Source organism: Bison bison, unplaced genomic scaffold, assembly GCF_000754665.1.
Source record: "Bison bison bison isolate TAMUID 2011002044 unplaced genomic scaffold, Bison_UMD1.0 scf7180017864042, whole genome shotgun sequence".
Taxonomy (NCBI): Eukaryota; Metazoa; Chordata; class Mammalia; order Artiodactyla; family Bovidae; genus Bison; species Bison bison.
Window position 1 is genome coordinate 1,116,698 of NW_011494614.1, and position 16,083 is coordinate 1,132,780.

Genomic DNA, 16,083 nt, shown 5'->3' on the forward strand with positions numbered 1-16,083 from the left:
ATATCTCTTGCATTGTAGGTGGATTCTTTACCAGCTGAGCCACAAGGGAAGCTCGATTATTATCTTACTGGGCTCTAATCAAGGGGTTTGCTGTGCTGTGTTCCTTATATGGGCTCTTGGGAAGAAATTTATTCCTTCTGTTTTCCAGTCTCTAGAGATCACCAACATTCCTTAGCTTGTGTCACCTTGCTGCATCTGCAGAATCAACAAAGTGGCCCCTTCACGTCTCTCCCTGCCTCTGAGTCCTGTTTCCGTTGTTGCATGTCTAACTCTGACTCTCCTGCTTTTCCCTTTTCCTTTAGAAGCTTCTTTGTGATGAACTTGGGCCTGCTCACATCTAGGGGAATCCCCTCTTCCTAGGATCTTATCTCAATCACATCTATTACAGAATCCCCTTTTTTCATTTACAGTAACATACTCACACATCCTGAGCTTAGGACATGCACCTCTTTAGGATGGGGGATTATTCTGCCTACCACATACTTATTTCTCCTTTTGTTCTTCTCAGTTTTTTAAATTCCATTTTTTTCCTTCTCTCTCTCTTTTTTTTTTTTTTGGCTTGCCACTCGACTTATGGAATTCTAGTTCCCCAACCAGGGATTGAACCTGAAACTGGGTCCCAGCAATGAAAGCACAGAGTCCTAACCCCTGAACTACCCCTGTTCATCTCGGATTTGAAATTTAACTCATTCCTCAAGCCTTTTCTTGAAAACCACTTTCTGAAACAAACAACTAATGATTTCCTTCCATCTCCTCTCTCTGCTTCTGTTAAATGTTTTTGGCTTTCTGAGATGATTTTTATTTTCTTTTTTTAATGCATCCAAATAATTTATATACGAGTTTGACTGTCCCACTTAACGTATCATATCATTGAACACAGGTTTAGTTCTTATTTTGAGCTGCTAAATTACCTCAAATTTTTGCCTTGAAGTTATTTTGTTTTAAAATAATATTTATTAGATTTTATTTTATTTATTGTTTTTAAGAAGAGGTGCTTCATATTTTTAGATATTTGTTTACAGGATAAGAATGCATTTCAACTTCCCATATTTGAAGGTATGATGTCCTATTGACAGTTACTCAAATTAACTTGTAATATAGCATCTGGCAGGCAAATTGAAGTGGTCCTCTAATAATTTTCTAAAAATTCTTTAGAGCAGAGCATTGCTGGGGCTGGGGGTGAAGGGTATCTGTATATGGGTATCTATCTGTATGCCTGTTGAACATGTCTGATGGGGTGTACTTTGGGGCTGGTGTTCAGAGTAAAATAAGCAGGAGCTCCTCCTTATTTTTGATAAGCAGCAGAATCTAGAAAAGACCTCTTGCTGAAACCACTTAAAATGTAAATCAAAATTTTCTGTAAATATGGGGGTAGGAGGATGTTTGAATGGGAAGTTACCTTGGAAAGTAATGCTAAACTTTAAAAATTCATGTTATAACAATTTTTCAATAGTAAAGAACAAAATGCTTTATGACTCATATATAAATATATATGTAATTATTCATATTGCAGAGATAGTTTGCTTTCTCTGCAGGTTGGTATAATAATATCACCTGATTTTCCAATATGATCTTCTTCTAAGTTAGTCATTAAACTTTTTTAATATCTTACTGTTTCTTTTAAAATTGGCACCTACTGAGCCTGCCTCTTATTCCTCCACTCCAACATCCTAAGGAAAGAGTGGCACCATTTGGCAGGCTGTTTGATACTCAGAAAGGCATGGACTTTTTGGAATCTGGCCAGTGTTGGGAAATACTTACTGGTAAAATAGATTTTGAGATGTATAACTTTTTATGGGCACAAATGATTAAAATTTTATATTTTAAAACTCATCTTTTAGCAGCATGTCTCCCTGATTTTCTTAATTCCTAATGAGTACGTTTTGAGGCCAAATGCTGCTACTCACTCAAGCTGCAGTGAGTAGACTGCAGGCCTGTTTCTTCATGTTTGTGTCTTGGTGTCTATAAACTAGCATAGATGGATGCTCATCACCTATGAGGGGCTTCCCTGGTAGCTCAGCTGGTAAAAAATCTGCCTGCAAGACAGGAGACCTGGGTTCAATTCCTGGGTTGAGAAGATCCACTGGAGAAGGGATAGGCTATCCACTCCAGTATTCTTGGGCTTCCCTTGTGGCTCAGCTGGTAAAGAATCTGCGGGCAGTGCAGGAGACCTGGGTTCAGTCGCCCATGTGATGTGGAAGTGCAGGTGCCTAGACTCAGTCACTTTCCTCCCCCACCTTCAGAACAGTTTGCTGCTTTACAATGAGTTCCCTTTTCTGCTTTTCCCTCTAGAGGGTAAACTTTTTGAGAACAAGGGCCAGATGTTTAAAATTTTGGTTTCCTCAAAGACTAGCATATTCTGGGTGCTTAATAAGTGTTCTTGGAAATGAATTCTCTTTTTCTTAAGACTGATTTTCTAGCATATTTCTGCCCCAAATCAGTGGTCAGTTTCTGTATGTGTTAAAAAGAAGTCTTTTCCTTTATAGTTTCTTTTCTGTGCATTTCCAGGTCAAGCAGAGCCTGTTACTTAAGTTGAGTGAGTCAGTTATTCTTTGGTAGCACATTTTCATTTTGTTTGATGCAGAGGGAAAAAAAAAAAAATATAGATGTAGACATGTAAATGTAGACATGTAGTAGACATGTAATGCAGACATTGTAAATGTAGACATGATGCACATTGCTGATGAATTTATTTAAAACTGTTGGCTTTGTTTTTAAGGTAAGTTCTTTTGTTCTCTCTAATATTATAAAGCTAAGCATGCAGTGCATCACTGCATTGACATTTATATTTTTGTTTTTCCTGGGATTAGATTGAATCCAGGAAGTCATTCCTCCCAATTTGTTTCCTTTTTAAAAATGTTGTGTTGTCTTTATACTTTGTAATTGAAATATTTCTCTTGTTTTCCAATCCCAAAGAAAGGCAATACCAAAGAATGCTCAAACTACCACACAATTGCACTCATCTCACATGCTAGTAAAGTAATGCTCAAAATTCTCCAAGCCAGGCTTCAGCAATATGTGAACCGTGAACTTCCTGATATTCAAGCTGGTTTTAGAAAAGGCAGAGGAACCAGAGATCAAATTGCCAACATCCGCTGGATCATGGAAAAAGCAAGAGAGTTCCAGAAAAGCATCTATTTCTGCTTTATTGACTATGCCAAAGCCTTTGACTGTGTGGATCACAATAAACTGTGGAAAATTCTGAAAGAGATGGGAATACCAGAGCACATGACCTGCTTCTTGAGAAATCTGTATGCAGGTCAGGAAGCAACAGTTAGAACTGGACATGGAACAAAGACTGGTTCCAAATAGGAAAAGGAGTTCGTCAAGGCTGTATATTGTCACCCTGTTTATTTAACTTATATGCAGAGTATGTCATGAGAAACGCTGGACTGGAAGAAACACAAGCTGGAATCAAGATTGCCGGGAGAAATATCAGTCACCTCAGATATGCAGATGACACCACCCTTATGGCAGAAAGTGAAGAGGAACTAAAAAGCCTGGTGTTGAAAGTGAAAGTGGAGAGTGAAAAAGTTGGCTTAAAGCTCAGTATTCAGAAAACGAAGATCATGGCATCCGGTCCCATCACTTCATGGGAAATAGATGGGGAAACAGTGGAAACAGTGTCAAACTTTATTTTTTTGGGCTCCAAAATCACTGCAGATGGTGACTGCAGCCGTGAAATTAAAAGACGCTTACTCCTTGGAAGGAAAGTTATGACCAACCTAGATAGCATATTCAAAAGCAGAGACGTTTGCCAACAAAGGTTCGTCTAGTCAAGGCTATGGTTTTTCCGGTGGTCATGTATGGATGTGAGAGTTGGACTGTGAAGAAGGCTGAGCGCCGAAGAATTGATGCTTTTGAAGTGTGGTGTTGGAGAAGACTCTTGAGAGTCCCTTGGACTGCAAGGAGATCCAACCAGTCCATTCTGAAGGAGATCAGCCCTGGGATTTCTTTGGAAGGAATGATGCTGAAGCTGAAACGCCAGTACTTTGGCCACCCCATGCGAAGAGTTGACTCATTGGAAAAGACTCTGATGCTGGGAGGAATTGGGGGCAAGAGGAGAAGGGGACAACAGAGGATGAGATGGCTGGGTGGCATCACTGAGTCGATGGACGTGAGTCTGAGTGAACTCTGGGAGTTGGTGATGGACAGGGAGGCCTGGTGTGCTGTGATTCATGGGGTCGCAAAGAGTCGGACACGACTGAGCAACTGATTTGATCTGATCTTTTACATTAAAAGATTCAGAGCTCTTTTTGAGATATCTGCTGTAGATAATTTAACATTTCTTTGTTTTAAGATAAAGAATTTGAGTTTAGGATAGGAAGTGTAAAAATCTTGGAATAAACTGATTTTCATGGTCTGAATTGTCTGCTGGTATTTAAAAGCTGAGTAGGGATTCTTATCCTGGGATTATTCTTGAATGTCTTGTCAGAGTCCACAAACCATCTGAAATGTTGTGCTAAAGTACATGTGTGTATATGTATGTTTTTCTTGGGCCTGTGCCATAGCTGCCATAGTCTTCATTGAGCTTATGAATTCTGAAAAGTTAACAACGTCTCACATAGCATGTAAATGCTAGTACTGTGACTGTCTGGCCCTTTTGGCATAGTGTTTATGCAACTGGATGAATGTTAAAAATATACAGTTGATGTTCTGTGTCTAGAGGCATAGATCCTCTACAAGGAAGGTGAAATTGCACAAAAGGACAATCCCCCTTCTTACTGTAAACCCCCGCCATAGCCGTTGCTTGGGTCCCTGTGACCGTTCTCTGACTCTTCTCGTCCTCAGTGTGTGGTGTCATGTCTAGGCCATGGCAGTTACAGCTGGTAGTTCTGGTGGCAGTGCTGAGCCCTACACGGATGTGGGCGCCCATCTTTTGTTAACTGGGTCTGCTTGTAGCTCTTGCTCCTTTCCATGCCTGGGTGTCACTCTTCATGCTTGTTGTTTCTAAGGCAGCAGGTTTTGATCAGCAGCCCAGTCTCCCCCCCAGTTTGTTCCTTGCAATTCCTTCTTGGACTGGGCGACTCGCTAGCCTGGCTTGTTGAGATTATGTGTTGACGGAGGCTGTGAGTAAGGGCCCGAGGGGGTCAGCAGCGGAGTGAAGCTGGTACTTGGGCTTTGTACCAGCTGTTCTTTTTTTTTTGAGGTTTATATATATATATATTTTTGTAATTTCTATTTTTTATTTATTTTAGTTGGAGGCTAATTACTTTACAATATTGTGGTGGTTTTTGCCATACATTGACATGAATCAGCTATGGGTTTACACGTGTTCTTGATATTCAGTAGTCGATGTCCCTTTCTGCTTCCTTTGAATTCTGGAGGCTTGATGGGGCTGGGTTATGATCTGTGCAAGTGAAGGCATATACAGGGAAACTCCAGTTCTCTTGGAATTATCACAGACTCAGCTGTTCTAAATGATTTCTGTCCTTGTGACTAAAGTTTTACTCTTTATACTTCAATTGAAATAGATCTGGAAACACTTTCTGACATGACTATAATAAGATAGAAAGCTTCAGCAGTTTAAATATTCTGCTCCTTGCATCCTGAGTCTCATTCATCAGGTGAATGTGTCATGTGACATGGCTGGTACCCATTTCTCTTGGTCCTTAGGTTGCCCCCAACGATGAAGCTGTGGTGACGCTGCTATGTGAATGGGCTGTGAGCTGTAAGCGGTCAGGCAAGCACAGGGCGATGGCTGTGGCGAAACTCCTGGAGAAGAGACAAGCGGAAATCGAGGCAGAGGTGGACTTGACTTTCTTTCTACTTGTTGTTAATAATACTGCTTTGAATGGGATTGTTTCTTACTTTCATTGTGCTTTTTTTTTTTTTCTTTTCTTTTTAAAAGAAAAAGGAGGAATGTACAAATTCACATAAGGACTTCATAGCATGACCCCTCTAAGTTGATGAAGCCTGTAATTTATATTCTGGACTAATTTAAAATCAAGCTTCAAAATCTGACTTAGAATGGAAATCTCCCTCTGTGAGGTTAAGACGTTCACACATACATATGTCTGTACTTTTGGTGTTAAATATCGTTTACGTATATATGCACACGTGTGTTTAATGAATATGGAAATACTTTCTTGAGGCCACTGTGACTATGAGATTACAGATGCCAATTTGTATTCATTTTTGAGACTGTGTTCTGGCCCCAGAGAGAGCAGTTAAAGCCTCTGGAGTCGATTAGAAAGGAACCAACAAAGCTAACGTCGTCAGCATAGCTTTGTTGAAGGAGAGCATCAAAATGAGCCTTCCTTTCTTCCTTTCTAGGGGTGGAGAAGGCATGTGCGTAACCAGACCAGGCTGTCACCTCTCACCTGGATAACTGTGGGTCTCCTGCCTCCTGTCTCTGTCTCTTGCCCCTCCCTCCCCATCACCCTCCACACAGCCTCCAGAGCTGACTTTTTGCCATGGAAACAGAGCATATCGTCCTCTTCCTAAAGCACCTGATGGCTCCTTCTCGAGACCCACAGAGCCTCACCTGAGCCGCCCACCTGCCCTTCCCACCTCGTCTCCCGCTCCCGTAGGTCACTCACAGCTCTGGCCGCCCTGGTCTTCCTGTCCATACCACACTCACGTTTCTCTTGGGGCCTTTGCTCTTGTTGTTGCCTCTGGGTGACACATTCTGTTCCCCCTTTTACACGGCTGTTCCTGTTTTAGGAGGCGTCACTTCCTTATCTAGCATTCCTGGCTCAACATGTGTCACCTCCTCAGGAGACTCCTCCACCACCTCATCTGCACTTAACGGCACCCACCCCCCAGCCTGTCTTTCTCAGGCCATTCTGGTTTATTTTCCCCATTGCCTCTTTTTTAATGCCTGTGAGTGTAAGCTTGACAACAGTGGCTTTGCTCACCCCGTTCAGTGTTGCATTACTAATGATACACCTCCTTCTTATGACAGTATTAACAAAAATGAAATAGGAAGAATATTTTCATAGACATCTCCTTTTGTTGGGAAAGCACCTTTCACCAAATACAGAGGGTCATGTTGTTGAAATTGGGGCTTAAAGATATTGATGCTAACTTGTAAACCACATAGCCCCTTTTTATAATGGCCAAATTAAGAAAAGCATTTCATTGCTTTTTTCCTACATATTAATGAATGGACTATATTCTAAAGAGAAGTGCAGTGGTTAAACTTTAGTAACTAAAGTTGATTCCTCAAATTTCATTGCTCCTACTGGATAATTTTTATTGTGTCTTCCCTTCCCTCTTTGTGTGTTCCAGAATACACACACACACAGTCATATTCAGAAGAGGTTCACACATAGATGACTATAATTTTAATAGGTTTAAATGTATCCATCTCTAAAAATGTATTCTTTTTAGAGATGTTTAAGATAATTGATTTCTATTAAACACCATATTCAAAATTTGACCCTTATAAAGAGGATGGATTGAAGAAATCATATCTAATATAATACTGTTTTAATGCTAAAATGGATAATGAAAATGGGAAGAAACGAAGGGACAGCAAAAAGAATAGAAAATGAGGTTCTGATTGCTTCTAATCTGTTCCTTTGCTGATCTTCTAGTAAGTTCTGACTTTAAGAATGTAGAAGTTAAACAGCTTCTCTAGATGTGTTTCCTGAACTGTGGAGATTCCAGGAGGTTCTGAGAGAGCTAATTGGTGAAGTGTGATGAGGGAAAGAATTTTGTTAGAGGGACATTTGACACATTACTTCCCAATATACTCATAAATTCACCACCTGACAAAAGCAAACACAGAGCAGTCAAACGCAATAATACCTGCCCAAGTGTTTCTTGGAGGGCATACCGCTAAAATGAACTATTTAAAAATGAAGACAGCTTCAGTTTATATTTTAGTGGTTTTGCATAGGAGTAATGAGTAGTTTATTGTATTGTATACTATATTACGCATTCACTGGTTATTTATACTGTGCTGTGTAGCGTTTATAATTCACATGAATAATGTTTTTTCACAGGAGTTCTTTGAAATTGTTTGAGTTATTTTGGGGCAGTTGCTTCCCTGATTGTTCAGTTGGTAAAGAATCTGCCTACAATGCAGGAGACCTGGGTTCGATCCCTGGGTTGGAAAGATCCCCTGGAGAAGGGAAAGGTTACCCACTCTAATATTCTGGCCTGGAGAATTCCATGGACTGTATAGTCCATCAATGGGGTCTCTCAAAGAGCTGGACACGACTGAGCGACTTTTCACTTTCTTTCATTTTCCCTTAACTTTCAGAAATTATATTCCTTTATGATGCATGGTCCTCAGATAAGTATAGAGATCTCACTTTTGCACGTTTTATCCAAGAATGTAAATGTTAATGAAAAACCAGCACATTTCTTTGTGCTGACCCATTGTGACTGTACTTGTCTTCACTAATTAACTTGCTTGTTTGTTTTTAATCTCAGAGATGTGGTGAATCAGAAGTCTTAGATGAGAAGGAGTCCATTTCCTCAGCCTCCCTCGCTGGATCTAGTTTACCTGTTTTCCAGAATGTTCTTCTAAGGTTTTTAGATACACAGGCCCCCTCGTTGTGTAAGTAAAGATCTTTGCTTCTAGATCTTAAACAAGGGAATTGACCTTTTTTGGGAACTGATCTTTTTTCTCCCTTACCGGTAATCTTATCAATGTACTTTGCACTGAATATGCTGCAAAATATGCACTGAGTATGCTGCATATTTTGCATACAAAATTTTATAGCCTATTTTCAGTGGATACTTTTATGACAATCTTCAAAGACTTGAACGTTTCTGGAGTTTTAATAGTTAAAATAATAGATCAGTTCATTCTCTTGTATTTGATTAATTTTCACTTTCTAGATCTTTCTTACCAGAAGAGCAGCATTAAGGTCCTGTGATGCTCACTACATTTATTGTGATTATGAACTTCTCTTCTTTCCCTGTTTTCTAAGTTTCTGATTTTCTAACTTCTAGTGTTAAAAGGGGGCAAAGATAAAACAGAGATACCTTATAAGCAGGATTCTGATGCAAGGACATGATTTGTGAAGATGGTTGATGGCTTGTCCATGCTCTCTTAGTTGTTCATGTTCCATCATGTTCTTTTTGTGTCTTAATTATTCCACTGCTGGTGGGGGGTGGGGTGTGGAATAAACAACCATCAAGTGGGTGGAAACTTAAGTAAGCTCAGTTGGCTTACCCTTATTTTGAGGTTTTCATATGCTGAAGTACAGCAGGGAGTATCTTATCTTCACTTCAGTTCAGTTCAGTCACTCAGTCGTGTCCGACTCTTTGCGACCCCATGAACCGTAGCATGCCAGGCCTCCCTGTCCATCATCAACTCCCAGAGTGCACCCAAACCCATGTCTATTGTGTCGGTGATGCCATCCAACCATCTCATCCTCTGTCTTCCCCTTCTCCTCCTGCCCTCAATCTTTCCCAGCATCAGGGTCTTTTCAAATGAGTCATCTCTTCGCATCAGGTGGCCAAAGTATTGGAGTTTCAGCTTCAACATCAGTTCTTCCAATAAACACCCAGGACTGATCTCTTTTAGAATGGACTGGTTGGATCTTCTTGCAGTCCAAGGGACTCCCAAGAGTCTTTTCCAACACCACAGTTCAAAAGCATCAATTCTTCTGCGCTCAGCTTTGTTTATAGTCCAACCATCACATCCATATATGACTATAGATGATGGTGGAACAACAGAAAAATGGCAAAAAGTGACAGGAAAGGGAGAAAAAGTGTGGGAGGTAGAAAAGGAAAGTATCTATGGAGAAGAGAGAGATAAAGCAGCAGCAAATAGTATTGCTTTGATTCCTCTGAGGAGGACCTCATTTTCAGTTGAGTGACACCTGGGGGTGAGGTTTTTTTAGGTTCTTGGTGGCTATCCTAGGGTAAAGGAGAACAAGAACCTCAGCCAAACTGGTGATTGGAATGTAGGAAGCACTGATGAAGCCCGGAGAAAGACAGGAGAGATTCTGGAGAGGAGAAAAGGTGTTGTCACGAATGGCAGTTAGCAGTTGGATGTACCTTGTGTCCTGGGGGAGACAGACACTTGGTCTTTGTTCCCCTCATCCCATCCCCATTCCTTTTCTTGCTTTGGGAAAAAGTTCTTCCTCCTGTGCCTGGCTTGCTCTGGATCCTGTTTATTGCTCTGTAAGGGAGAGCTCTTCTGCTTCTCTGAAGAGTTTACTCTCTCCATTGAGTTTGGAGGTAGATAAGAACAAACCTACAGGGTTAAGATTTAGGGCTTTGAGTTTAGTGTTCCCTGGGTCCATCTGTCATCTTTCTCAGTGTTTGAGTGTGATGGTACTAGGGCCTGAGCTTTGTAGGTTTAGTCTTAGTAGTTTAGTCATTTTTAACCTTATCTCAAAGGTACAGCTACAGAGTTTGAGAGTGTAGTTGCAATATTAAAAGTCATAAGTTAAGTAGCTTACTTATGAATTTTAAAAGATGGCAGAGCTTCATCTTGGGGTCCTTTTTATTGCATTGTTCCTTTTCCTTTTCAGTGGATTCTACTCACTAGGTTTTTTCAAATACCATCTGAATTATGGTTCTGTTGTGAAGTCTCCTTTGAAAAAGTGCACTATTCCCACCCCACCACCTCCCTTCCCCCCAGTATACAGGCGCTCAAAGTAGAACAGACAGTTATGAATCATGAATCATAACAGTTATAAAAATAAAATGTGAGAAGAGTAATCTGGCTTTGATTTTTTTTTTCCCCCTTACCTGAAATTTTGTGTGTTAACGTGATTACTTAAATGGCCATTCATTTGCCAGGGACCAGTACCTTTAATTTTGGGACAGTGCCCGGAACACTGGATACTGTTTTGCAGTTACAGTGGGAACAGAACTGGTGTACTGGTTCTGCACTGAAAGCTAGACCCGTGTAGTGAATTTTCCAATAAATCCTTTATTAAAAAAAAAATACAATAGAAAAAATAGTGAAAATTTTAAGCCTAAGTCCTTGTCTTTATTCTTTTTCCCCCCTCCTCAGTCAAGGAAACTGAATTCTTGATGGCCTTTGTCCCCTCACAGCGGATCCAAATAGCGAATGTGAGAAGGTGGAGTTTGTCAACCTGGTGCTGCTCTTCTGTGAGTTCATCCGGCACGACGTCTTCTCCCACGATGCCTACATGTGCACCCTCATCTCTCGGGGAGACCTGTCTGTCACCGCCTCCACGCGACCGCGGTCGCCAGCAGGAGAGAATACGGATGAGCACTATCCAAAGGACCACGACATGAAAATGGAGGTATGGTCCTGGGAGAGGGCCAGCCCTTGGACCTGAACTGTGCTGGGAGTCACTTTCAGAAGGGTTACACGCTGGTGGAAGGGTGATGGCTTTTCAGTTGTAGTCTCTAGTTTCAAAGCTCATTTATCGCTGCTTCTCACTGACATGAAAAAGTTTGGACTATAATTTACATCTTCTAGAATTGTCTTTTGGGTATGCTAATACTGAAAAGATTCGACAGGCCATCACATTTTTCACTGAATTGGAATTGTGTGCTTCCAATTTTATGTATTTCTAATCTCCAGTTTTACTTTAATGTTTAGCCTCAAATTTGGACTTGTTTTGTTCCTGACGTCATGACTGTTTTTATTCTAAGTAGCATCTTTCCCCCAATGTCTCATTACCTATATTGCTCTTTGATACTTATATTGCTCTTTTATATGTATGTTTTAGTCATAACACATCATATTTTCATTTCAATTAATTACAAATTTAATCTGTCTTTCAAATGTAGAATTGCTCTTTTCAGCAAATTACTTTATGCTGTGAGTATGACTTTATCATTTTCTGCCAATTTTCTGATATTTTGGGCATTGTTCCAGATACTTTTGGGACTTTTCAAGGCCAAAAACATGAAGTTGGTGATGGGAAATAATAGAAAATTGTTAGAAATTATGATAGTTTCTGAAAAATAAAGCCTCATATCGGTCCTGTGAGTTTCAGCATATGCTGTTATGATATTTTACAATAATGGCTATCTTTGTAATTTAAAAACGTGCCTTTAGAATTGCACACGTGAATTTATAGTTTATACTCTTAAAGATTTTTGAAAATTACTTGTTTAATATGAATACTTTTGTTTCTAAATTTGTCCACAGTAAAAAAGTTAGAGTAAAACATAAAATTAGTTTACCTGTTTATGCTTTTTCTATGTTTCTCTGTCTCTCTCTCTTTTGTTTCCTGCTTTTGAACATCAAGGTATCTTGTATGTTAAATATCCTTAGATTTTTCTTACTAAGGCAAGTTGGTGAGCATGTGACTGGGAATAGCCCCGAGAAGGAAATTATGGTCAGTTTGTTTTTAATCAGGAAGTTTGTGCAATTTTTTCTTGAAATAGCACGGAAGTTAAATCTTTTTTATCATGAGGATGAAGAACGTGCCTTTGTAAAGCAGTGTGTGTCTTAACTTCCTTTTCTTTTATTGAGGAAAAACACACTGAGGGGAAAAGAGACATAAGGTGACTGATGTCACTGTCATGTTTCGGCTTCAGCTTAATGAACTACAAAATTTACAATGTGACTTTCTTTCTCTGGCAATTATCAGGAACAGACTATTATGGCGCATATGGGCATTGACTCAGGAACTACTAATATTTTTGATGAAGTAGACAAGAATGACTTTAAAACTGACTTTGGTTCGGAATTTCCAGTAGGTTCAACCTTCCAATTCTTATTGACCATGAACCCCTCCTCCCCCACCTCTATCCCCTGCTGTCTCCTCCTGCCCCTTGCCCTGTGTACTGGCATGACCCCTGTACTTGTGATGCAAATGTCTTTCTCTGGAATGAATTCCACCCCAGGCCACAGTTCATCATCTCATGCAGCTGCCTCATTTCAGTTCATCCTCAGTTTTGGCTGCATTGCCTCCTCCTGGTTGACCGTGACTCCTTTGTTTAGACATCATTATCTCTCAGGAATCCATGAATATCATTTTATCAGGACAGGCCATGTTGATTTGCTGGATGTGTGTTCAACTTCTAAATAACAGCTTTCCTGGCTCAGGACTTGTACATTCTTCTACTTTATCTTGGTATAATTACGTGTTCTTCCTCAGGGATCTCAGTGTGTAACTAACTCTATGAAAACACATGTTGGTTGGGGTACAGACTAAAACCTTTGTGTCTGTTGTCCATGAGCTTTATAAGTGAATTATTCCTTTATATATGTTTTTGTAGGAAATGTAGCCCTATGAGGAAGACACTTAGTTATCAGTCTAATTTCATCTCTGGTCCTCTGGGAAATGGAGCTGTGCACGCGTCTTACCTGTGTGTGTGGTTGCCAGTTTCTCATCTTTGGAACGAGAGATGATGCTCTTTATCTGAACATAAAATTTGTGGAAATTAACACAGTTCCTTATTTTGCTAATGGTTAAATAAGGAAAAGATATGGTATGAGTATCTTGTGTTGTTTGAAGTTGTGTGCTTTGGTTTTGCTCTTTCATTTACAGTCTCCAACATTTGTTTTACATGACTTAGATTTTTTCTCCCATGCCTGGAGAGTCCTGTGAGAATGCCAACCCTTCTCTGGGCAGAAGAATGTCAGTTAATGGTGAGAAGCTGTTGAAGAGAGAAAAACCAAGGGAGTTGATTTTTCCATCTAATTATGACCTCCTACGACACCTGCAGTATGCAACCCATTTTCCCATACCTCTGGTAAGTCGCTTGTCAGTTGGCAAGCTGATCATTTCATTGTAGGGTCATTGATTATTCAACTGCTTGCCTGAGTACTACACATGAAAGAGGTGAGTGTTTTGTATTCACTACCTGCTTTTGTTTGTTATGGTTCTTATCATGTAGCTTATGTGCTCGTGTAGTCTACATTTGTGGTGTCGTACTACTGACATTTAGCAAAATTTTCCATATTAGTATACTTGTACTAAGAGCATCTGAGTCACTGCAAATTATATCTGTATGTATTTTCCTACTTCGATTTGAAACTCATTTACTACGTAGCTTTTATCTGCACTGTATTGTGGTAGGTACTTTTGGCATTATACAGATGAGTAAGAACTTTTGAGCACAGAAAAGATGAAAAAGATAGGGAGACAAATGTCTATAAAATGACAAGCACCATAATAAGTGAAATAACTTGAGTAAAAACCCAAGTGACCACTGAAAAGTGAACCGTTTGACATTCCCAGAGCTCTTCTGCTACTCTGAAAGAATAAAGATGGGAGGAGGGGAAAACCTCTGGTTGAAAAATTGGCTCATGCTTCATATAAGAGGTCATATATGTGATAGACTTGGATTTCCACTTGTTGACTGTAAGAACTGGATATCGATAGCACATGGGAAATAGTTGCTGGGAAATTTAGTGTTTGAGTCATAACAAGTGATGTGCTTTATTTTGAAGGGAAACAAGATTAGTTTTCTGATACATGTAATGCAAATTGGGCCAAAATTTATAGAAAAATTTTTTAAAATTCTTAGGTTCACTATCCTTTTTCGTGGAATTTTAACTTATTTCAGTGAGTCATTTTTTTTTATATAAGACTATTATTACTACTATTTTTTAAAAAAATGTAATTGTGAGGTGCATATTATATTATTTCCTAGACACCTTTGTGGAGTTTTGATTTCTAGGCTAAATAGTTTCTTAAATTTTTTTATTTTCTGGTTATTTTTGAACATCCTCTGAAATGACTTTTGAAATCACTACACCCATATATTTTTTTTTCTTGTTACAATTAAGAATCCCTTGTTAATTATCCTATGTCTAGGACTATATTGAAAGTAACTAAAATTCTTTCTTTTTCATCACTGGTTGAATATACCAATATTTTTCATCTGTTACCTGTGGGCATCACTCATTTTCTACATATTGGAACAACTTCACAGTGTATTTAGAGCAGCAGAAACAGCTTGATATTTTAGAGATATATCTTGAAGAATTCATGGGTGAACTATCATGATGTCTGATTTGTTTTAAAATAGTCAAGATTCCATATTAAAGTCTAGAGTTGAGTTAATATTAATGTGCTGGTGTTACTGTCCTGGTTTTGACAAATACATCATGGTACGTAAGGCTTTATCTCTAGGGCAAACTAGATGAAGAAGATACGGGAACTGTCTGTACTATCTTTTTACTTTATCTGTAAGTTTTAAATTATCCCAAAATGTGTATTTGGAAGAAATAGGGGAAAGGAAGGAGATACGGCAGAAACTTGAAAACGGTTCAGACTGGTTGAGGGTTCTGTGCTCTTCTCTTGGGTGAGCGGCGCTTTGCAGGTCTCCCTGTGTGTGGGGGTATGAGAGCAGGGGGCTGCGCGAGCGTGCGCTTCTTTCTTCTGTCATTTACGTGAATTCGTGTGACCTGTGGTGGTGACACAGCTGTTCCCAGCACTTAAATTCTCAAGACTGTCCTCTTCCTTAGAGCAAAGAGTGTGAATGATTTCCAGGGACTAAGTCTCCTGATGGATAATGACAGAATTCAGCTGCGATGCGAAATCATAAAAGAACTGCTAGAAATTTGACATTATAGGATAGAATTTTTTAATAGCCTTCTATTACCAGTTGTCTAGAAGTGCCTTTTTTGTCAGTGTAATTTAGACTAAACCATCAGAAAAGGGGAAATAAAAGCGTATGCTAGTAAAACTGTGCCATTGTGGATGCTATAGTGAGTCTGACTCGCCTATTATGCACATGAGGAGAATACAAGAATATGATTTAAAAATAAAAAGTTTGTTTTTTACCGCCCCCACCCCCACTTTGTCTTTAAAATGTGGCTCTAGTGAGTGAAGGCCAAGGAGAGAAGACTAAAAGGCACCTTGACTAAAAGATTCAGAAAAGTAAGCTAGTTTCATATATGCTCTTGTATGAATGATGTCTTCATCTGCTCATCAGTAAGACTATGCTCTCAGTGGGCCACCAAGCCCAGGTTCTAGTGTCCAGGCATTCAACCAGCCTCTGCCACAAAATTTCGGGTCATTTAGACCCTATCTGTATCAGACATGTGATACCGACAGGGCTTCCTGTCATTACCACTAGCCAGCTGGGGTTGGTGCAGTGCCTACCATGTTAGAGCTGTAACGGGCACTTTTTTGGGTGCATTTTCTCATTTACTATTCTCCTCAGACTGTACATCCTCAGAGAATGTGTAGTAGAGCTGTGGGCAGGAGTTGTCCAAGGTTCAGCTGTCAG

General features: G+C 39.7%; 1 protein-coding gene across 8 annotated transcripts in view; it reads left to right on the forward strand.

The window, feature by feature from the left end:
* The window catches only part of MED12L (mediator complex subunit 12-like), a 368,195-nt gene that overhangs the window by 102,095 nt on the left and 250,017 nt on the right, over positions 1 to 16,083 (forward strand). For all 8 annotated transcript variants that reach the window (XM_010835383.1, XM_010835387.1, XM_010835384.1 and 5 more), the window contains 4 exons: positions 5,617 to 5,748; positions 8,386 to 8,512; positions 10,972 to 11,186; positions 13,420 to 13,596. In XM_010835383.1, the coding sequence (XP_010833685.1) occupies positions 5,617 to 5,748; positions 8,386 to 8,512; positions 10,972 to 11,186; positions 13,420 to 13,596 (651 nt within the window). The remainder of the gene's footprint in view (positions 1 to 5,616; positions 5,749 to 8,385; positions 8,513 to 10,971; positions 11,187 to 13,419; positions 13,597 to 16,083) is intronic.